The sequence below is a fragment of the Hylaeus volcanicus genome, chromosome 3 (assembly GCF_026283585.1).
Source record: "Hylaeus volcanicus isolate JK05 chromosome 3, UHH_iyHylVolc1.0_haploid, whole genome shotgun sequence".
NCBI lineage: Eukaryota > Metazoa > Arthropoda > Insecta > Hymenoptera > Colletidae > Hylaeus > Hylaeus volcanicus.
Window position 1 is genome coordinate 29,683,920 of NC_071978.1, and position 23,404 is coordinate 29,707,323.

The window sequence follows — 23,404 nt, forward strand, 5'->3', positions numbered from 1 at the left end:
TAAAAAAAACCCTTATCTGTGTTAATAAAAACCATAAATAAGAGCGATAGATCGATCGAAAGGCCAGCGTATCCTATGCTCGGTCTGTGGTGAAAGGTCTATTTCTGCTCTATGCTTCTGTGGTATTATCGAAAGCGAAGCTGGATAAAGTTACACTGCAACCTGCAACCTTGCACAGCAAGAGACTCATGGTAGTCTATACGCACGCGCAGTACCATTCTCGATAATAATGCGACAAATCCACGCGAAGTATGGAAGATAACGTACGACAATGATCGGAAGAGGACGTAAACTCGTCGACGCTGTGAGTATACTTTCGCGGACGAGTGCTATTATTGTGATTTGACCTCCGAGGTTACTGGATAATTTGATTATTTGTCAACGAACGCTACGATCCGGAGAATGTCTGCTAGGAGCCACAGCACAAAGAGAATCATTAATGTTGTAAACTGATCTTGAGGTAGGTTTAACGCGTAACATCGAGCAACTACCTCTAATCACTGTACACTCTCCTAACGCAAGTAAATCTTTGTCCGTCTTGTGATTATTTCGACCAAACCAAAATTTTCGGACAGCCCTCGTATATCATCCCTTTCGCTCTTTGTCTGTTTCTAGATATCGGTAACACCGAACACGAGCAGTGCTACAACGATAAACCGTGGGATCAACAGCGCAAAGAAAAAATGTCGTGCTCGAGCGAGCTGTCTCGATCGCAAGAGTACCTAAGCTTTCGGAGTTCCGTCCCGCTCAGGAAAATTATCGTTGACGTCGATGGCACTAAGGTAAAATTTATTTCATTTTCTCGATTTCGATCGTATGTGGGATTTTTAAATTGGAACGGGTTAGCTCGACGAGATCACTCTCGAGAATCACAACACGCGATCACAGAGTGGTTTTTATGGACGACTACTCTGTGCCGTGTTTGCCAGACCTAACCAAACCTAACCCAGGGTCATCGAAAAAAGTCCCTATGAAAGCCCCTAGTCCCCTCGTATGCGAAAGGACGTGATGCGCTGTACGTTAGGCCTGTTTTCCAGATCTTCTTAGGTCCGCTGTTGCCTTTAACGCTCGAGTGAAAGAGAATTCAAAGAAAATATCCTCTGCGTCCTCTTCTTCAAATGTTACAATAAATTTCCTTAGTTTCACCTTGTAACTGCAGACTACGTAAACAAGTCTCCAGTTCGAGGACGTCAATAAATCAACGGTTACAATAATACGATACGACCAGATGTTCTGGATTATGCGGATTGGATAAACCCGTTCAATAACAACTATTTTCCCCGACAAAGTCTCGAATTTCATGTATTCTGCGATAGACATGCGCGTATTTTATTGAAGAACAAAAGAAATTCGTATAAAATGAACGATTTCAAGTTTGATATTTTTTTTTAAGGTGTTTATTATCATTCACAATTAAAGTAAATTTAGCCACTAAACTAGATAATTGTTTTGTTCGTTTCAGGGATGGAAGGTATACGACTCCAGTCCAAAAACCATAAAGTGCCCCTTGATATGTCTTCCACCGGTTAGCGGAACGGCGGACATTTTCTTCAAACAAATATTGGGCTTGGCGGCCAAAGGATACAGAATCATATCGGTACGTATCGCTGACGGTGCGACGGATAAATAAATCTATGATAACATATGAATATTATTTTAGGCCGAACCACCGGTTTATTGGAACGTTAAGGAATGGTGCGACGGATTTCGAAAACTCTTGGATTACATGGAACTAGACAAGGTGCACCTGTTCGGAGCTTCATTAGGTCAGAACGTACGGACAAACCGAAATATCGAAATCGGATAAACCCGTCGAACGTTTGAACGCGTAACTTTAATCGAGATATTTATATTCAGGCGGATTCCTGGCACAGAAGTTTACCGAAGTTAACGCCCACTGTCCCAGAGTAGTGTCGTTGGTGCTCTGCAATACGTTTACAGACACCTCGGTGTTTAGTTACAATGATTCAGCTGCAGTGTAAGTGCGCTACTCTTTTATGAAATTGTACGCTACGCTCGAACCACTTTAACGTGAGTTTCAACGCACGTTTGGTCGGTCTGTGCGAGATAAGCGAACGAACAACGCAACGCGATACGTTATCGCAATTGTTTTGCGCGTAACTATCGCTAATCAATTCGAATCGTAGGTTTTGGATTCTGCCGTCGTTGGTGTTGAAGAAAATGCTGATGGGGAATTTCGTGACGCAGAAAGTCGATGGAGAGATCGTGGAAGCCATAGATTTTATGGTGGAGAGGGTAAATTGTGCTTACGTACTATTTTTACTCAAAGAGATTCGCGAGTATTTAAAATCATTTCACGTTCGCAGCTGGAGAGCTTAACTCAAGCGGAATTGGCGTCTCGGTTAACGATAAATTGCGTAAACTGTTACGTGCAGCCGCAGAAGATATGTCATTTGCCCGTTACTATCATAGACGTTTTCGACGAGTACGCCTTGTCGAATTCGGTGAGAGAAGAGATGTACAAATGCTACCCGAACGCCAAGTTGGCGCATCTGAAAAGTGGGGGGAACTTTCCGTATTTGAGTCGGTCCGAAGAAGTGAATTTGCATTTACAGGTACCGTATAATAATATTCCTCGCTATGCAATTATCGTTACGTCGTAAAAGCGAGACCTGTCATTTACAGATTCACTTGAGACAATTCGAGGGCACGGAATATGCTGCCTCCACGAGAACACAGGTTACACCGCAAAATACCGACGGCTAACACCGAGTCCAGGTGTTGGAAAGGTAGAAAGACCTAAAGTTGTCGACTGGAGACGACTTGGATACACGCGTTCCTCTACATGCCGACCAGTTGTCGATCATATTGATTTTTGCGTCATTCTCTACGACGGGTACCTATTAAAACTCCTGGTTGATATAGCAATCTCGAAACAGTTACGCCAAGATGTTCATCGTCATTCGTATCAGACATACCGAAGTTTTATATATATAGTAATTAGTCTTACGAAGCGTGCGCTCTTTCTATTGTTATATTTTTTTAAGGGAACAATAACCGATTGTAAGGCGCTTCGAGTCTCGCTTGAATTTGAATCGCTGAACGTTAACGTCAATCCACCGATAACATTTACGTTGTCATAAATACGTAAGAAAGCAATGTTCACACGTAACAGAAAATTAAGACTACGAAATGAAATTAATATCGATGATATATTTGATCTTCGAATCAACGTGTAAATATACTTCTTCAAAATAAATATACTTTTGTAAGAAACGTCAATGAAAGGTTTACGTTGTCCGTGGCTCTGGCGGTGAACGAACTCTCGTGGCGTCCGCAGCTCGCAAGACCGTCTAACCGAGAGACCGTACAAGAACTTGCTCCGTATCGATTTCTCTCTGTACGCACCCGTCCGCGTTTCTCTCTTGCGAGCTCGGATTACAGACTTTCCTGTCCATGGGATACCTTACGCTCACCCACAGACACACACCACACGCGTATTAATCACGGTCGTGCACCGAACCGCAGTCGCGTCATCCAACTCGCATTAGAATTGCTCCTGAGCTGACCTGCCCGGTATCTTTCGAGCTCGAGATCGCGCGCCAGCGTTCACCCTCTATGCGAGTATAGCTGTTCTAGAAAAACCTTTCTCAACAGCAGTCACAAAACGGTGCTCAAACATCTCGCCTCAAACTAATCGCCGAATCGTAGAAAATATATTTCTTTTCGTTGGTCAACGAATCGCATCAGTGGACATTCGACGCGTGTCGTCTAACGAGGAGAGTGAATGGAATACACGGTGAAAAAACGAATTAGAACAATGGCAAGTGAAAAATACAAATTTTTCTATTTTAATAATAAAACGAAAGTAAATAAATAATGGGTAAAAATTCGTATCGCAGATATCGAGATGTCACCGGTGTTACGTAAAATTTAGAACTTGAACAAACTTTACGATTTGGCTTTGTATGAACGGCTACGCGACGGATAAGATTACGCGGTTATCGCACGGAAGTCAATACCGAGGTATCGTAATCGAGCACGTCGATTTAACGATAATCCCTGGTCCCGTGAAGCGGGAAACAGCGAGTGTTTGAAAGTTCAGTCTCTCAGGTGCTCACGCCGCGGATGGCTGCATGCCCCGCTGACGCTCGCAACCGGAATACTGTACGTACGTGAACATCGTTTGTCATTTTATACAAAAGATTAGATAGTTTCTTGTCGTGACTATGACTATTAGACACGCGCGTGTTTTTCTCCCCAGTTGTGGTTTTACGATTGCGACGGAATCGATCGATCGGCGACAAGCGCGATACACAAATAGTTCGCAACCGATTCGATGACAGTAGTCGCGCATCGAATTCGGTATCTTGAAACACGTGAGGGGGCCGACGTGAGAGTTTTTGCCGACTTGTGATATTTTATGTTTTGAATGAATGTAGCTTCGAACAAATAACGAGTCGAGGTTTCGTCACTTTTTATTCCTGATTTGGAATTTTTGCCCGCCTTTGCCCGTGGTTGATCGATCGCGAGTTGCATCGAGGCTAATAAGATTTCGACCGGCTGGTGTATAGCCTTAAGCGGAAATCTATCCGCAGGTGAAAGGAAAGCTGTGCGCGACGATTGCTTTTAACACGCGGATGCCACCGGGAATGTCGTCGCTTCGCGATTCTCGTTAAGTGTATATGTTCTCGATGACTGAACGGATTAATTACCGGATGGTCAGCGATACTTTACGCAATTTGTGAATCAGCCTTTGAGCTACCGGTTTTGGTCATTCTTAACAGACTCTGACTCATAAATTGCAAATGCTCTTTCAGGTGGATTAAAAAAATACACGGTCGCTTGTACATAAATGGTAAAAGCTGGTTGCCTAATTCCAATTCCTTCGATCGGAACGCAAAGAAAAAAGTAAAGCACGTTACAGCCTTGTTCCATGTTCCGTCCCAAGTCCGGGGAATGCACAGAGCTTACCATCTTTCGAAACATAGACGCATTTTCTTCCGAACGGATGTAGTATCTCTCAAAAGCGATATTTTCAAACAGTCCCCTCGTGTTTCGCAAACCGGACGTCAAGCTCGAAACGCTTCGCTCCCGTAACTCCTTAAAAGTCACGTAACGCGTTTACAAGCATCACAGTCACGCTTTCCTTCGAGCGACAGATGTGCAAAATACGTCACCTGCGGAAATTACGTAACTCGAATCCTATTTTTCATCGAAAAAATTAAAATCATAAACGATAGTGAGATCGTAATAATCTGACGCGATAGATCGTCATTGTGCCGAATATGTAAAATGTTGTTAGTTTTACGGGGAAAGAAATGCTGATGATAATATTGTTGTACGTCACGCTAGCGATTATCTTCGTAGAATAAGAAAAACCGAAGATGAAGAATCGATCGCATGACCGCAAAGAATTCACCTGAAAGACGCCCAGGGACGGCTGCATCGACGTCAAAGCGGATCATCGATTCTTCTTGAAAATGGACAACGACGCGGAGCGGGTGCCGCTGTTGCAGAACAAAATAGCCACCTCGACCAAGTTCGCGTACGCGTTGGGTCACATTTTCAATGACCTCACAGCCGCCATGTGGTTCTCCTACACTCTCATCTACTTCCAAAGGGTCGCTTCGTTGGAACCCATCGCCGCTGGTGCTCTCTTGCTTCTAGGTAAATGCCCTTGTTCCAACGAATCTACGGTTCTGCAAATAAAACGAAACAACGAATGTTCTACTACTTACATTTTCAAGGACAAATCGTGGACGCCTTTATGACACCAATTTTTGGAATACTGGTCGATCGTTACTGGAAAAAGAAAGTGTGGCACATTATCGGTTCCTTTATGGTTACGCTGACGTTCCCCGTGATCTTCGGTGGTTTCGTCGATCCGTCCAATGCCGCCGTCATACTCGTCTACGTAGTTAGCATCGCGGTGTTCCAAACTGGCTGGGCTGCGGTGCAAATTTCCCATTTGTCCATGATCCCCGCGCTAACCAGCTCGTCGTTGGCGCGAGCGGACTTAACCGCCATACGGTAAAATAATTCTCGCGTCCCGCAATGATCAATGTTAACGATGTAAGCGAATGAAATTATCATACAAATATTCACGAATCTTTTCGTTATAGTTTTATTAATTTTAAGATGAACGTTAGTTAGTATTACTCACTCTATGGGTTTTCAATCGTCGTCGATGATAATCTCAGACCGTCCGACAGGTATTCGGCCCAGGTTGGAGCTGCGGTGGTAGTGTTCGTCGTCACGTGGATAGTCCTACCCACGAACGAGGAGGCCGTGGTTCGATTGGCCCAAGAGGACAGTTATAAATTTAGGGTAAGCGGCTTGAATGAGTGTTCTCGCGCGATTTAATAAAGGCTCGACCGTCTTTGTATTCCCAAGATATTTGTACGAGGGGACTCGTAAAGGGCTTAACGAATATTTTCCTTTCAGAACATTGTATCGACGCTGACGTTCATCGGATTGATCGCCACCATATTTTTCCATATCTTCTTGAAAGGACATCTTTTAGAGAATTCCGAGAGGAACGAAGAAAACATCGAAGAATCCAAAACACTGATCGATAATTCTCGGAACAATCGAAATACCTGGGTCGGTACAGCGATTTTGCTTAGAGTGGCCATGCTGTACGTGGCCAGTAGGCTGTTTATCACTTTAGCCACGGTGTATTTGCCATTGTACATAGAAGAAACAGACGTCGAAGGAAAAGAGGCTTTGGCGACTGTTCCATTGGTCTCTTACTTGTCCTCCTTTGTGGCAGCGTTAATGTTGAAGTACATAAACAAATCGTGCGGCACAAAGGTACGTTTCTTAATCTCTCCTCCGTTGAATTACTCGGTTCTGGGGGATCGGTTCATCATGAATTTCACAAACATGCATTGTTCGTAGAATATAGGGAAAATTAACAAGGCGCAGCTGTCATCTATGTCGATGTTCTTTTTAGATGTGTTATTTCCTGGGCACGCTTATCGGCATACTCTCCGCAGTGATCACGGAATTCGGGGGAAACAACGCGACGACCATTTACGTTGTCGCGATTCTCATCGGAGCAGGAAGCTCGATCACTATGGTCACTGCGTTGAGCGTCACCGCGGAGATAATTGGTCCTCGAACGGAACGCAGCGCTATCGTTTACTCTATCGTTACTTTTCTAGATAAGGTCGTTACAGGATTGGTCGTTATAATAATCGAGAAATGGTGAGAATCATTAAGGATCGAAGAAGGGTGGCCAAGATGCATTCATCTCGTTCCGTTTTCTTTCCCTTTCAGGAGGTGCACGGAACAAGAACTTTGTCCAAATTACAACAGAGATTCTCTATCTCTCGTCTGCGTCGTTTCCATGTCTCTGGGCCTCCTCACGCTATTCTCTGTGTCTCGATGTCTAACTTGAAGACATTTGTATCTATTTATCTTTGTCTACTCTCTCGTAGGAGCCGTATGTAATGCCAAATGTAATAATAAAATTTGTTAAAAAAAAAAATAAGGAATCGATTTCTTTGATAAGACTATCGTCAATTCAAATGTTTCGCGGCATTTCCACCGCATCGATCGACTGTTTTACCGACGCGACCGAAGCTTTTTATCGGTCGGGACGAGATGTCGCTGCATGATCGTGACGCGATCCACGGAATTTTCCGAAGAAACGGACCGGCGTGGCAGCGCGAAGGTACGATGACCTGCTCGATTTACGCGTTACGTGGCTGAGCGTGGTTGCGTCGTAGAAGATGTAAGACGAGCTCCGTTGAATTGTACGCAACCGTTATGCCTCGTCGAACGATATATCTCAGCTATCGCGTGGACCCAAATGATAGAGGCATCCAGCGAAGTTCGCGAAAAGAAGGGGGAACGCGAGCAGAGAGCGAGCAAGTCGCAGAAAAGGAGCGAGAGAGAGGGAGGCGGATATAGACCGAAAGGAGAGACCGGTGCGAGGCGGCTAGTGAGAGGGAACAAGAGACAGAAAGGGAGGGGAAGAAAAGTAGACGAAGAAGAAGGCTCTTTGGTGGAGCACGAGGCAACAACAAACGACGCACACATCGGCTCGTGCGAACATGGCCCGGAAGGTGCGCGCAAGGCTACTGCGCAGAGTCTTGTTTTGCTTGCCGCGGGACGAAGGGAGCACGGAGGCGGACGCACGTTCACGGGGCATGGCGTGGTGCGCGTTCTAGTAAACAAGTTGTGCGCGGCTCGTGCGGGGAATCTGCGTTCCGGAGTCATCGTGATTTTTCGTAGGAACGAACGCGATTTAGCCCGGTCAGAGTGAATCGTGCCGTGCACAGAGGTGGTTAGTTTAGTTTAGACCCAGCCTGCATCCGTGACGGACCTAGAACGACTCGTCGTAGAATATTCGGCGCCGTCCTACAGGCGAGAGAAGTTCATCGAGCTCTGGTGTAACTCGACCACCGCGAACCACCTCGTGTCTTCTCCGTTCGTCTGTCTGCTGGTCTGTCTCTCTGTGTACATATCTGTGTCACATACGTATATCGCGACTACTCCGTTACGAGTGTTTACATACGCGGAACAAGTGTTGTGCGTTGTTGACGAAAGTGCTGGGCGATTCTCAGTTATCGAGCGGCCCTCGATCGTATCCGAGCCACAACGTTTCGCCGACGGCATTCGTCGAATTCTTCCACCACGCTGATTCGGTAAGGCGACCCTCGAAACTTTCTTCTAGACTTACTCTTTGCGCGCGCTTCCCGTTTCTATCGAGTTCCCCCATACGTACCGTGACACGACGCATTTTCGAACACGAGCGTCTACGGTTGGAAAAATGAACCTTAAAGCCTCGAAGGCTCGTGTCGATCGCACACGATCCGTCGAGTCGCAAAATCGGGAAACGCGTGCCCTCGATACCTCGGTAGCGATCGAATTCTTTCTCTGTCTTCGATCGCTATTGCCATCTTTCTCTTTCTCTCCCCGTATACAGAAATGCGCGTCAGAAATACCAAACAATTACCCTTTGGAGTTAGGTGGGTTTGGCATATTTTACTCCAATTCCAACAACTTTTACAGTTCAATATTTGATTCAACATTTTTTATTCGCTTGCCAATGCTAGAAACTAACGATATACGTTAATACTTGACGTGTTTCGTTACTCGTTGATCGCGTACTGTCCGATCGTGATCCGCGTTCCTCTCCGAAGGACACGTAGCACAAACCTGTCCGCTTTCCAAATAACGCTCGTCGATGGGAAAGTTTCGTTGCTCGCCGATACATAGAAATTAACGAAGAGACACAAATATCTCTACTCGGCTACTTCTCGTACCATTGATGTACGTATGGTTTATATCGATATTTTTCCGAAGGGCCGCGACCCTAGGGGATGCGAAGGATAAATAGAAGTTGCTAGCAGTCGACCGTCAGCGTATTCCTCGTGGTAAAAGGACCTCGGAACGTCAATAGGCAGAGTGGCACAGCTATATCGCATTCCACGATATTTCTCTCTTTAGTCACTGACCTCGCGACTACTCGGCCAACCTCGTTTCGTTGCCACTCTCGTCTCCTTGTTTACCACTCTCGAGCCCCTCCGATCTCGGAAGGCTTCCACGAAATTTTACGAAATATTTACAGTGAGTTGATTTGGTATTAGGACACCTCGGAATGTTTATTTTTCCACGCTCTAATTTTTTCTGCAACGAAGGATAAACTAATCGAGTGAAAAGTTTATATATTCGATGCGCCAATGAATTATATACATACACCTTATACCTTTATTAACTAGGCTAGACTAGTAATAGATACATTTCTAAAGCGACAAAGTAAAAATAGTAGTGTCCCAGTGGTAGAATTACTCGCAACAGAATTTTTCCATTCAGATCAACGATCGTGGACTACTCTTTCGTCGTACTTGTTTCCGCATATCCTTTCCATAACAATATGCTCTCCGGAATGGACAGAGAAAATACCCGTGGAAAACGGTGAGATCGGTTTCTCTGCGATTCAAAGGCAACCGGGATCATTGCGTAACAAATCGTAAAACAAAACTTCCCTCCGGACATCCCAACTCCGTGGATTATCCTCGGAAATCAGGCTTTATTATCGCATCGTTAATAGAATCCGTATTAGCTCCCTATTCTGGACCATAATTTGGATTGTTCCAAAGCGAGAGAGCAATTTAGACGCTGATTTGGCGTCTCCGATATCATCGTACAAACGCGAACCGAGGAAAGTTCTTGTATTCTACGACCCAATGTTTTTTCTGTGTTTTGTTGGCTGTCCGGTAAGATTGCCAATTCTGTACAAGCACGGGCGAACACTGCCCAAATACGACACGACGAAGACGATGTTTACATCTGGTCGACCTTGGTTGCTTCGGGATATTGTAATCGAATAGACAGATTTGCTCGTGCGCGTCGCGTATCATCGCGAGAGAACATTCCCGTTGATGCGCGATTAACGCGTTACGTTCCGATCACGGATACCACGGACAACTTTACGCACTCTGGCATTTAACACCCGGACAGTTTGATAAATTATTAAAGAGAATCCATAAAGTATCCAAATTATCTACTCGAGCAGTTTGTGTTTAAGCGAGGAAAGAAGAAAAAAAAAATAGCGGCGTGGGCAGCTACCATCCGTGGATACGGGAAAAAAATCAATATTGTATTTTCAACGTAACGCGATACGTCGGAAAGTACTTGTGACGCATTCGTCTTCGTTAATTGCTTTGCATTCGCAACTATTTTCGCACCATTGCGTAGGGAAAAATACGCTTCTGATCGCCGATTCGACGCATGATCGATCGCTCGATCGCACCAATCGGTGTTGACGCGAACGACGTTTCGAAGCTTCTGTTCTCATAGTTTCCTCCTTCGTCACTGCGAAAACGTGTGACGTCGATCCGAATCGTGGCGTCGGCGTCGCAGGGACGCCTACTCCTTGTCCCGTGACCCACGCCACGGCGTTTTCCTGATCTAGTCCCACGTGGTATGACATGGCAGATTGTCCTCGTCGTTATTTGCTGCTCGCGACACTGCGAATAACTGTATTCTTATCGCGAACGCGTGCGTTCGACGATTCTAACCGCCAAGCTAGATTGCGCGTTTTGTGCGTGCACACACGCTCGTTCTTGAATCATTTACGAAACACTTATGCTTTACTCAAGAAACGTGGTTTCTAGAAAAGTATAGATTGCGACGATACTTGATATCGAAAATGCGATCGTTTCTTAGGATTATCTCATCGTCGCTAGTTTCTCCGAATCTCTTCGGAAACACTGGCACATATGGCACGTATGGTAGCGCCGATAGCGTTTTATTTGAGTCGATAGTTATTGTTTCGAAAACATTCGAACGTTAACTCTGATATGTAAAGTTTCTGTGATTATTTGAAAAACAGGTAGACATTAAAACTGAACATTATTCTTCAGTGGAAAAAGTCGTACGTCGAGTGAATAATGCAATTAGAAACATATGATTGGACATGTTGTTTTTGAAAGGAACGCGAAAGAGTAATCGCAATTGGCGCGTAACCTATTTTTCTTCGACAAAGTCGTCGATGGACTTTGAATCGATTTATATTCCGGTTTACCAAAAGCTTCCCATGATCGATAGCGATAGCGATAGCGATAGTGACAGTTTTCATCGCGAACACTCGATATACATACCGTGTAACGTCGTCGGCTGCTCGAGTCGAATAAATCTCCGGTTACTTATTCGAGCGTTGGTTGCGCGGTAGATTAGCGCCAGGTTAAATCATCGATATCTTCGGTGGATTATTGGACGATTCGTTCGGTAATTGGCGGTAATCGGCTGGCAAATCTTCAACCAAATTCTATTTATTCGAATGGTAATGAACGAAGCATTGGTTTAAACGATATAATTAAAAGAAAAGTTCTGAAAATTTTACTTGGTAAGAAACAACTGGTAGTGCCTCCCTTATTATAGATGAACTATTACAGAGAGCAATTTTAGCTGTTTTTTTTTTACTAAGAACTAATGTGCTCCCGCAAACACGTTTACAAATTCCAGTTGGAGAAAACCTGTTGCGTATAATCGAATAATGTTAATATCGAATGCAACGATATAGTTCGATGCAATCGTAGCCTTCTATAACGTACTCTCGAAAATATAACCGACAACCGAACTAATTAGCTAACCAAGACTGCATGGCGACTCTTAAAATGGGTAATTAGTATCGGCCGACAAAGAAATCGTCTCGCGGCTTAATCTCAGCCCATGAGAATGGACGCGGTACGACGGGAACACGGTTATCGCGAGGGAAAACGTGTGGCGATCGAACGATACTTGGTCGTATTCTTTATGCATCGTATATTTCGCGATATTCTCGATTGTAACGATCCCCGGCAAAGCGAGCGGTGTTCGTTCACTTTGTTAGTAGATCGAATTGCGGCAATGAGCGCGGCGAGAAAGCCGTCAGTCCATTTGCATCGGTCCCTCGCAACCCGCATTTCGACTCACCGCACCGACATTTCTACTTCTCCTTTTTCGCGAAACTTTTCGTTTACTAAAACTTTTGCGTTAAGCGACGAATAAGAAATTTATAATTAGAAATTTCACATTTCGTAAACGCTTGTACGTGTTTGAAATTTCTCCCAGCCAATTTTTAAAGTCATATTCCTGTCACAAAGTTGTTCCCCACTAGTTCCTGAAATTGCTGACTCGAAGCGAGCCACGGCGTTATCTCTGACATGCTACACCGGCGGTATCTCAGATATCAAAATAGACCGAACTTCAATGATCGTATTTAAAACCCACCGATACCACCATATTCGTGGAATCGCCACCATGTACAACTAAACAGCATTCCTCAGTTCCGAGCGACTGATCGAAATAAAAACATTGCATATCGAACGTCCAATCGACAATCTCACGTTTTTTCACGCCCCTAAATGATTGCAAGTGGCAATTCACGGAACCCAAATAGTCAACGAGTAGATGACCGCACCAAACCGGTCCAGATGGAATGGTTCGTTCGTCTCGATACATGATTAACAGACTGTCGTATTTATCAGCTCTAACGTATTTTGGCGAATCGTCGAATCCAGTCGACAAATATTGCTTTATAAAAACTAGTAGCTTCATACCACGAGGTCTTTCTGATAACTCCGCTGGTGTCTTCCATGATAGTAAAGTAAAAAGACAACCGGATCCATGAAAATATTTTATAGTCTAAATTAAACGGAGCGTCTTCGTACGCTCCGAACGGAGGCCTCGTGTGGTTTTAGGCAATCGGAGGACCGTGTATTAGATTTGTGGGCGTCAGGGTGCAAGAAAGGTGCATTGCGGTAGAGTGGGGAATGAAATAAATGGTGAGAGGAAGAACAGGTATAGGAGGAGAAGGGACGTCTCCGGTCGGCCACTTTATGTATGCAAACTGTGGCTATGTGTATGCGATGTGGCTGTTCTTTTCCACGAACTATATTTCATTCAAGTGTATGTGTGTGTGTGTGTGTGTGTGTATACGCTTGAACGATGGGAAGAGACCTTGCATTACGTGTGTATGCTTGCGTTGTCCCAAAAGCGTTCGCACGGTCTGATAGGGTGCGCCTAACCAGCGGAGTACCCACATTCTTCCCGCGTGCCCATCTTTCCAACTCGCGTTTTTATTCTCGTGTCGGGATTGCGTTCGGTTGGTGCATGGAGGGTTACACGAAATTTAGGTTGTAGCAAGTTCGTATGTTATAGTACGGTAACGATAATAACGGTTGTATTCAACAAGAGTCCGAAAAGTAAACTTAAGAGGAAAGATGACTTAATCGCATTCTGAAATAACTAGCGTGCTTGCGTGCCGGAAAAGGGACGAGCTTGGCCTCAGCGTTCGGCCAAGAATAAATCCCCGGTTCTCTTGGATTATCAGATTCTATAAGAGGGCCTTTAGTCACAGAAGGTCCTTTCTCAGAGAATTTACGCCGTTGTTATCGCACTTCTAACTCGTTGCCACGCTTGTTTTTATTTACGATAACGACCGTTCTCTCTACCGGTGATGTATTCTGGTACGCGTACATTTCTTCTTCCTTGTTTTAAATCGTGAATGTTCGATTTCTTTACCCTCGATTAATCGGTCCATCGTCGTTGCTCCAAAAGCTCCTCATCCCGACCTATTTCGTTTCTCCGAGCGAGCATGCGCCCGCGTGTCCCACTTCCCGCAATTAACAGATTGAATACACCGGGGTACTGGAAAGGAACGCTCCATTTTATGAATTTCATACAGAGTTTATTCGTCAATTCGGATCGTATGTTAAAAAGTCCCTCGGCGGAAACGCGAGCAAAAATCGCCGAGAAGAAGAAGAAGAAACTGGCGCTGCTATCCGGTTGCGGATGAGCGTTTAGAGGCCATGGTTCCGAAATTGCCGCGTTTCGGCGCATGGCAAACCTCTGTCTTTTCCGTGTGACGTTTCATCGACGTAGGCGCTGACGACGACGGTTCTCTGGTTCCGCGCGAACGGGGCCTCGACGCGCGCGTGTCGCGTTCTCGTGTTCAACCTTGGCACATATACGCGGTTGTGTTCGACCGCGCGAGGAGCACTGCCGCTACGCGTCAGATTTTTTAAGGGCGTCGAATCGAGAGAAATTCGAGCGAGGGGCATCGTCCCCCGTAGGCCGAGTCTTCTTTTTCTTTTGCCAGCATACCACTGGCTGACGCGTAAATTACGCAGCCATTTCGGTATTCCCTGCCGACACATACGGGATACACGACGGTCGTCCAACTTCCCTCAGCCTATCGAACGTTGCTGTCAACCTATCGTGTAAAATTCTGAGTTTATAATTATTTCGTTCTCGTGCTTTGTTATTCAAGTTTCGAGTCGCGTTTCGTGCGGTGACACATCTACTAAATATCTCGCGATGTAACGCGTTACCCGTAACGAAATTAGGCCCGAGTAACCGTGAAGACCGGGGACACGTAACGAGAATCCACGGTTAGAAAAACCTATTAATTAGTGAAGCTACGCGTGTACCAAGAGAGCCTACTTGCCTTTCGAAGCGAGTACGCGTTTAACGTCTCTATTTCACCCCGCCTAGTGTGTCGTTGGTTCAGCCAAATCGAGTGGACTCGCGTCAACTCGAGCGCACTCTACTGCGCAATAATAGACGACGGACACGGATAACAACTTGTCCGACTCAACTCTCGTTCTCGATGCGTGATATTGCACGATCGCGAGAATTTACGAGATCGCGTGCAAACGCAGTCCTCGATTGAAATAAATCAAATAATTTGGAACGGATCGTACCTATAAATTCATCGGTCGTTTGGTTTTCATTAACGTGTCACGGGACCATACGGACCAATCTCGATTTGTAACTACATAATTACTTATTTAATTAATTTTCTAATTTCTCGAAAAATACATTTCTTTTTTTCTTCGTCGAGATAATACGTAAAAAGTCACCTGGAAACGGCGACATTCCGCTGGTTTGTCGTCGAATCGTACCTATACACCGATGTATCTTTGATCTGGAAAGAAACAAATGGAACGAAACACCCAGACGCTGCGTGTCTCGAAAGGAAAACTCTAGTCCCGGATCCGGCGCTCCGCTTGTAAAAGATCAATCCGAACGAGAGCGGGATAAAAGTGGAATCGTGTCCAGTCGGTACCTGACGACATCGAGAGTCATAGAATCGGCGAGAACCGGGAGCACGCAGGTTCCCTTTCGCGGCTCGGATGAAAACGAGATAGAAAGAGAGACACACGGAGAAATGTCGTAATAAGAGCTTGTGCTTTGCTCCGTCGCGAGAAACGGACAAAAGAAAGATTAAAACGGAGCGAGAGAGAAGCAGAACAAAGCAAAGGAAGAGAGAGAAGGGAAAAAAGCACACCGACAATAGTCCAATGGGCATGGACAAAACGATCAAAACAAATGTCTCGCTAGTATATAACAACCACATTCCATCGCTGCCTCACGCCATATTTGAATCCTTCTCATTGCCCCCTCCAACCCCTACGATCTCCTTCTCTTTCCGCTGCCTGTTCGCTCCGACCGAGTTGCCCGCGCTCGTCTCCTTTACTCATCTCCCACTTCTGTGTCGATTGGCTGCCCCTCTTTCTGTTTCCTTTCGTTCTCTCTCCATTTCTGATTCATTTTTCGTCTCTCCTTTTTTCCCCATTTCTCGTTACACATACTCCTGCGTTCCGCTTGCCTTCCCGCTCTATTACCTTCGCGACTACCGCAAAACAGAAGAGAAGAGAGACCACCGAGTCCCATGGAACCCCGTTGCCCTTTAGGCCTGCATAAACATTTTGCGGGAAGGGCTTTTGCCCAACGTCGTCGATAAATTCGCGCGATGGGTAGAGGATCGTTCCACCTGTGGAAGAACCGAGCGAACTCGGTTCCAAACCCCCTATAGGGGATGGAACTATCTTTTCTTATCGCGTATGGGTCGTGTATTCCTGGTATAGACGTTGATACTCCCTCAAATTACCAGATTAGTTCAATCGATGCGATACCGCTTCGTTATTTTTACTTTCGTTTACATCTCCCTTCGGACGAAATATTTAAAACTCAAACGCGAATTTGAACTTCGAACCTTAATAGAAGGTACGATACGATCGACTATCACCTTGATTTCGTTCGAAATCCTCCGTCGGTTCGTAGTCGCGAAACAGCCCCAAAAGGTAAAAGTTTGAGAACCGCGAAGATGCTGCGACTATCGATAGGAGATCCAAGGGACGCGGTCTCACCACCGAAATCGCGGCTTATCACGGTAGAACAGACAACGTCGCGCAGTTTCCGGTTTTACCGTTGGATGGCGTCCCTTCTATCGTTTTAAACCACCAGTGGAAGCTGGCATCGCGAGTCACGCGATTCCTGTTTCGAGAAAGTACTCGGACGAGTACTCGCGTTCGACTCGGCCCAGAAGATAAAATTGATTCTGAAAAAAGTAAGGAGTCGTATCGTTCCATCTCCACCCGTTGCACGCGTCGCGGCTGCCGTTATCTTCGACGTCTCGTATATCATCGAGCGATCGTGTAAAGCACGCGTAACAAAATTAGTGAATTGTCCGGTACGCGACTAATGTTCGTAAAATACCACTACCGAGCATCACGCGTCGATCCTTTCCGAAAGAACGTCGCGGAGGGTCTCCGTATTCCCACGGTCCATCGGACCCTGGCGAACGCGAACGCGCGCGCACGGCCATGGAATTCCAGGTCGAGACGAACCAGGAACTGCGCCGCGCTGTGGTATTATTTCGAGGAGAAGACTATGTAGATGGAAGGAATGCGGATACACGATTAGCTATCCACTTAATTATTTATTATTAGTTTGATGTATTATTAATCCTTTACGCTCGGATCTCATCTCCGAGAGAGGTACCAATAAAGCTGACAAATTTATCACGCATAATTTCTTTTTCGATGTCGAGTCCATTGCCATCGAAGATTGAAGAAAGAAGAGTCGGGAGTCGCGGGAACCTGTTGAAGCCCGTCCTGTCGCACAGAATGTGCGACGGGAACCTAAATGGTACCACAATTCGATTAACGCGTTAATCGCGAGGTATGCTCCTACCGTAGCGATTCTCAACCTTAATTAGAGTCCGGTTAGACGTTAGTAAAACGTAATCAAGGAATTGGTGCAAACCTAAAGTAGCCCAAACACGCAGAGACTCGTTAGTAATATACTCGTGATCGATCATTTTTCTCCCTGGCTTCCTTCACGACGGTGAAGGCTTCCAAGCCACGGTTGATTGAACTAGCGGCGAGACTTTATAAGTCTCGACAGAGTAAAACTGAGCCAGCGTTCGTCGCCGGAGGGTTAAATCGTTCGGTCACACGGGAATTCTTCTATGGTTGCGTCGGTTTAGTCGCAGGGTTAATAGTTGCACGTCGACCTACAAAGACCCCGGGAGAAAGGAAGACGTGCAGTGCTCGTAGTAAAAAAGTCGGCGCAAAGGAGAATCATTTATCGAATATTCCGTGCTCGCGAAGCTCATTGTCGGAAGCGGAAGACCCACAATCCACGCTTTGCGAAGGCGTTAGAAGGCGAATACCAAAGGTTAAAACTGAAACCCGTTCCTTGCCTTCACCGATCCCGATGCATCATACGTAAACTTTGAGTTTCGTGCCGCTACAACCAGTCTCTGCGTCCTCTGCACTCTCATACTCCAATCTACGACATAATTAGCAGATCCGTCACTTTTCTCGAACGGACTGTCTTGTACTTACACGTGGCACACCGCGAAGAGATAAAACTCGACAACGTGGAGCAATGTTTTGCAAAGAAACATTGTACTGTTCGATGCTAGGAATTAGAACGTATCACCTGATGTTCTACGTGTCTAGGAGGTACAGGCATTTTTCGCCCGAGGTACTCGAATGCGCCTAAGAATCGTCGCATATGTTGGTAGCGTGGCATGCGTTTTGGAGTAGCTTGTAAACCTTGAGAAGGAACAATACGCGAATGGAACCGAAGGAACAAAGCGGCTCTCCCTCTAATCAGCAACGCAAAACACCGAAGGCGCGAAAGGAGGAAGTGGAGGCTCACCGGAGGACGAGCGTATTATATATTGTACACGGTTCGTCCGGTCGTCAGGACGCGCAGAAAGAAACACCCACGATCGCTCGTACGCGTAATATTACGGTAGTAGAAGTAGCGGCGGAACTGTTGCGGGGGTGGCTCGAGATAGGGGGGTTCCAGATGGCAGGCTGTTGGCGAAGGAGTGGCGATATAGGTGAGCGTAAATAGTGGTGTCGGTGGGGATGGGAGCAGGGGTGGGTGGGGTCGGAGGGCGGAGCCCATCCTTTCCTTACTGCGCACTTTCTTACCCCTCCGCTGGTTCGCATTCAACCCTCGGCACAGTCTACGTCCGCGGGCACAGTTCGCTCGGAGGAAAAGCCAGCGACGCGTGCTACTTTCCTTCCTGTTTTTTCTTCCGGCGCGCGTGTTCTTTCTCCGTTACTGGACCCTCTCGATCGTGCTTCAAGTGGTGCGAGCACACGTTCGCGTGAACAGAGAGCCGAGCGAAGGGTGTACGCGTCCCTTTAGTTTACATCCACCAACCATCACGAGGACGCCTGACGCGTCTCGTCACGGTTCTCAGGACACCGACCTCGCGTATCCAGCAGCTTCGCCTCGCATCTTCGCAAGTATGTATTTACGCGAGACGTCTTTCTTCTTATTAAATCGCCTTTCCACTGTGTCGTGTCTTTCTCCTCCCCTTCTGGGGGAACCTGTTCCGGTACGAGTCTCACGAGGATGAGAAAATATCCATGTCGAATTGAAAAATACCAAACATTTTCATCGAAAGGTTTCTCTACTTCAGCAATGTATGTAAAAAGAAGCAACGTGCTTGACATTTTTTTTTCCGTGCGTGGTTCGGTGCTCTCTCGTTCGATCATCGCGTTAGAATAACACTCGAAACGAACGCGGCATGGGAGTGTTGTGGCTGCGTAGAGTGGCAGCCGGCGAGGGCTCGTTTCGCATTAAGATTATTCGTGCCCCGCCTAAACTATACGGGACCTGGTTTTGTCACTGCAGCGTGGTCGTCCAATCATCGTTCTCTATGTTTGACGATAAGTCAATGTTTATATAACTAACTTAATTTTAAGGAGGGGTATAGAACGTACGGAAAATTATATAATCATCTTGTTATTTAAGAATAACATTTTCTCAATTCCGCCGAGAAGTAGATCTATTCGACCGACTGTGCCAATAGCGTTCGTTTCCACGGATCGCTATCCGATACTTCTGTTTTTGTTTCCAAAGGTACGAACTTTCATGCAGAATACGTATCCGTCGATGCATTTATTAATGCGCATTGTTTGTCGGACGTGCGGGGGAGAGAAAATTCCCGGCGCCGTGGACGCGTCGAAAAGCAGACGCGACCCTCAAGGGTTGACGTTGCAACGGGAAACTGGGATCGGGTCGAGGGATTGGGAGAAGAATGTCGCCGGCGAGGATGGGCGAGGGTGAAGGGGGTCAATGCACGCGCGGCATGAAGTCAACTTCGTACTTCAAAACTAGAAGTCGAACCGAGAAGGCATTGGTAAACCGCTACGCTTCGTCACGCGATATGCGAGACTGCATACAGATAATTCGAGTATTTCGAATTGTATTTCGAGACCGTAATACTTTCGACTAATTTTAGAAAGTCTTTGTTCGCTTCCCGAATGTTTAAAATATCGACACCCTAGAAATTTCATAGTGGTCAAGTCCGCTAGAGATACCTGCAACATGTTTACTTGCATTCGTAGGTTTTCCCGTCATTTGTCGAAACTCGCGTCTTCGATGAATATAAGTATAAGGATTACCTTCAATTTTGGGAGACAAAGGTACCATCGGTATTGTGTCGCTATCCGTCTTTCTTACATGCGTAAGAAAAAAACTGAAAACAAGACCATGGAACAAAAACATTGTTTACTTGAAAAACTGTAAATAAAGTGTACGATATCTCGATTCGAAGAACGGACAATCGAGGGACTGCTCGTACTTTGTTTACTTTTGTCGTGGTTGTCGAGATACGGCAGCCCCAAAACATTTAGTGTCACCGTCGAAATTTACTGAAAATGTTTGCTTCGGTAAAGACCCGGTTTCATCACCGTGTACATTCATCGCTCCGATTGCTCGCGCACCGTTTTTCGTCTCTCATCGATCGATCTGCTTGATTAGCGTTCGATCCTTGAACGGCCATTGAATTCGCCCTATTTTTCTCGTAAATTGGGTTTTCGTGTTTCGTTGGATTTGTTAATTTTACGCTTGCGCGAATTCTGCCCGTCCGAAAGAACGTATTTAATCCCCGAAGACGACAACGGAAATTCGTACAAGCCCCGAAATCGCATTTCATCCGTTTTAAGGCCTTTGTCGTAGTCCGTCATCCTTGACATGAATCGCACCGCAGCGCCGAATTTCTTTGGACGACGTACAAACAATTCTATTATCACTGTTCGAACGAACCGACTAAGCTCAAAACGGTGTGTCTCTAGGGGACAATAGAAGACAATTTCTAATCCATCTTTAAAGCGGGTACGATTCGTTAAACTCCAACTATCTATTAATCTTGTACGGCTGCGTAGTTCTTCAACCCTTCCCGAACGGGTACCTCGGAGCAAGACCTGAAAGGGTTGAATGTATCCGTTTGCGAATAAATTGTCTTTTGTTCAACAGTTCTTGCATTTATCTATAGCCAACGAAAATATTTAGGTATTTTCATTTAAGGTCCTTTTAGACGGTCGTATCTGTTCTCAGTTCAGTTTCAGTTTCCGTTATCGTTTCGTTTCAATTGGGAAAACTAGGTCCTTTTACACGATCCGTTCAGTTCTCACTGTTTCCTTGTTTATTCTTAGGAATTGTAAGAAATTAAAATGAAACAAATAGGTCTGTTCATCCCGTCAGTTCTCAGTTTCCGTTTTCATTCTTATTTCACTGTTTACTTTTTACACATAGGAAAAACTGACAATACGACTGAAACTGAAACTGAACCGAGAACAGATATGACTGTCTAAAAGGACCTCGAAAGGACCTTCAAACGGACCATCTCGTGGTAAGGGAACAATCGACGAACGGTCATCGGGTATCGAAGATAGAAACGCGCGGATGCTCCCACTCGCGTACACGGAACGACAATTCCAATTATCTATACGCGTGCCTGTGTCGTACCGGTATGCATACTGGGTAACAGCCTTTGCGATCTGGCATGCCTCGAAACAGACTCTCCGTGAATGGCACGTTTCGTATGGTTGATAATATTGCATTAATCCTACAGACGAGTCACCCTCGAGTTCGGAACGGGATCGAGTTTTCTCGTTGTTGAAAATCGTCTCGTTATCCCAAGCGTGTGATTCTAATTCATTTTTTATTACTTCTTCCCACGAGTCACGCACTCCAGTTTCCCACAACTTTTTTTGGCATTCTCCGCGAGTTCATACCAATTTGTTCCTCTCGAAATCAATGGTATCATCGTAATTGCACGCTTCATATCGTCAACTTGTCCCAGTTTGAACGTCGATGAAATAAAAGCATTGTTTCGTTCCGTCTGCTGAGCGTCGCGATCGATGCACCCCGAAATTGGATCGACGAAATTGCACAACGAACGATAGAGTTAGACACAAACTGACGTAATACGTCCCATCGACTATTCCCAGCGTGTTTCTCAAATTATTGTTTCGACTGGACGTAAGTTCGATAAGGTTCGTCGAGTTGAACGTGGCTCTTGTAAGTTACTATCGTAGATCGTAGATTGTCGGAGGTTGCGAGAGTAAAAAGCTTAATCCGAGAAGTATGCCCTGTCTCGATTTGGATGAAACTTTGTTGGTTCGTGGAACAGCCAGAAATGATCGATACGCTTTTTTAGCAGCGGTAACCCATGTTCGAGGGGTGAAACTACCCTCCAGAGTTTCGTCGCTCGTAGGAAACTCTCTTGGAAACGATTGGTCGCAAGAGGAAGTTTTTTAAACGAATTTTTTACGACTTGGGACGGAATATAATACCGGTACAAAAATTATTTGAAATCGTTGAACGGATAATTATCGCAACGAAGAACGATGGACGCTTTTCGGAAGATTCGGGAACAATGGAATCAGCGTTTTCTTATTCGGAGACTCGCGAAGTTTCCTTCGAGTAGCGAGAAATAATTGGTCGTTTAGTTGTTCGAAGTACGCGTCGTTGCTCATTGTCTGTTGCCTTTGAAACGTTCGTGCTTTGTTGTCACTCGATCTTAAGAACGCTCCATTATCCGAATATTGTTTCGTGGCGCGTCGCGTTCGCAAACGTCGATACAATAATACGATACGGTCGATACAAGCGCGTTATGTAAGTGCGACGTTACGATTCCTTGATCGTTTCGCTATTGACGCGAACACGCGGCAGATTTCGAAACGGGGAATTCTTTCCACGCTCAGTCATCGTAATCTCGATGTAAACTAGTTGCACTATCGAATTCGCGTACATGTTTCACGAGCCGGTGTTGCGTGGCTTTTGTGCCGGGTACGGAAACGACTTTGTTTGGAATGGATTTTCGATCGGAGTAACCCAATTGAATAATTGCACCGACGGTCGTGGATATTGCTGGATAATGCAATAAAGTGTGCTCGTTAAAATAGTTTGACAATCGGGAATGGCAATTACGCTAGTTTACGAGCCAGGTAGAAGTTGGCCGCGGTGTCCACGAACATTGAATTATATGCGTCTACATAAGTGGTTCTTAACCTTTTTACGCTCAAGGTTAAACTTAGAAAAGAATGAGTTTTAAGTGCATCGGTGTCGAAGCAAGCGTCGTGAATCCCACGTTGAATTCGTGACCTTTTTCAAACATTAATCATTCTTATTAGATCGAAATTGAGTTACTGAAGCTGATTATGGTAACAATTTTAAAAACTACGAAAGATAATCTGTTAAATCGTTGGATTTATTGCGAAACATTTGCGACGTATCTGGTTTCAGGGTATGACGGTAAACCGCGGCGTAGCGGTTGAGAATCATTGGTACTCGTAAATCTCGTTATTCGAGAATCCAAAGTTGTTGGTTAGTTCTTTCAAGT

At 45.5% G+C, this 23,404-nt stretch overlaps 2 protein-coding genes across 4 annotated transcripts in view; both read left to right on the forward strand.

Moving 5' to 3' along the window:
• The first annotated feature begins 225 nt into the window (after window positions 1-225).
• On the forward strand, window positions 226-3,757 carry LOC128873887 (maspardin-like). The gene is made up of 8 exons (XM_054117865.1): window positions 226-460; window positions 616-782; window positions 1,463-1,597; window positions 1,661-1,766; window positions 1,858-1,978; window positions 2,148-2,256; window positions 2,328-2,576; window positions 2,647-3,757. The coding sequence occupies exons 2-8, from the start codon at window positions 684-686 to the stop codon at window positions 2,725-2,727; spliced, it is 900 nt and encodes a 299-aa protein (XP_053973840.1). The 5' UTR covers window positions 226-460; window positions 616-683; the 3' UTR covers window positions 2,728-3,757.
• Window positions 3,758-7,373: 3,616 nt separating this feature from the next.
• Window positions 7,374-23,404, forward strand: part of LOC128873886 (insulin-like receptor) — a 49,118-nt gene continuing 33,087 nt past the window's right edge. For 2 of the 3 annotated variants that reach the window (XM_054117862.1, XM_054117864.1), the window contains exon 1: window positions 7,374-8,618. The gene's annotated coding sequence lies outside the window, so the exon portion shown is untranslated. Of the gene's footprint in view, window positions 8,619-18,728; window positions 19,017-23,404 lie in introns of those variants that run through there. The other variant, XM_054117863.1, reaches the window with a different exon arrangement.

Excerpts from the sequence above, each read along its gene's own strand:
- LOC128873887 (XM_054117865.1), top strand. The coding sequence starts at position 684 with ATGTCGTGCTCGAGCGAGCTGTCTCGATCGCAAGAGTACCTAAGCTTT. Across the intron at positions 783-1,462 it reads TTGACGTCGATGGCACTAAG|GGATGGAAGGTATACGACTC; the intron begins GTAAAATTTATT and ends TGTTCGTTTCAG. Across the intron at positions 1,767-1,857 it reads CCTGTTCGGAGCTTCATTAG|GCGGATTCCTGGCACAGAAG; the intron begins GTCAGAACGTAC and ends ATTTATATTCAG.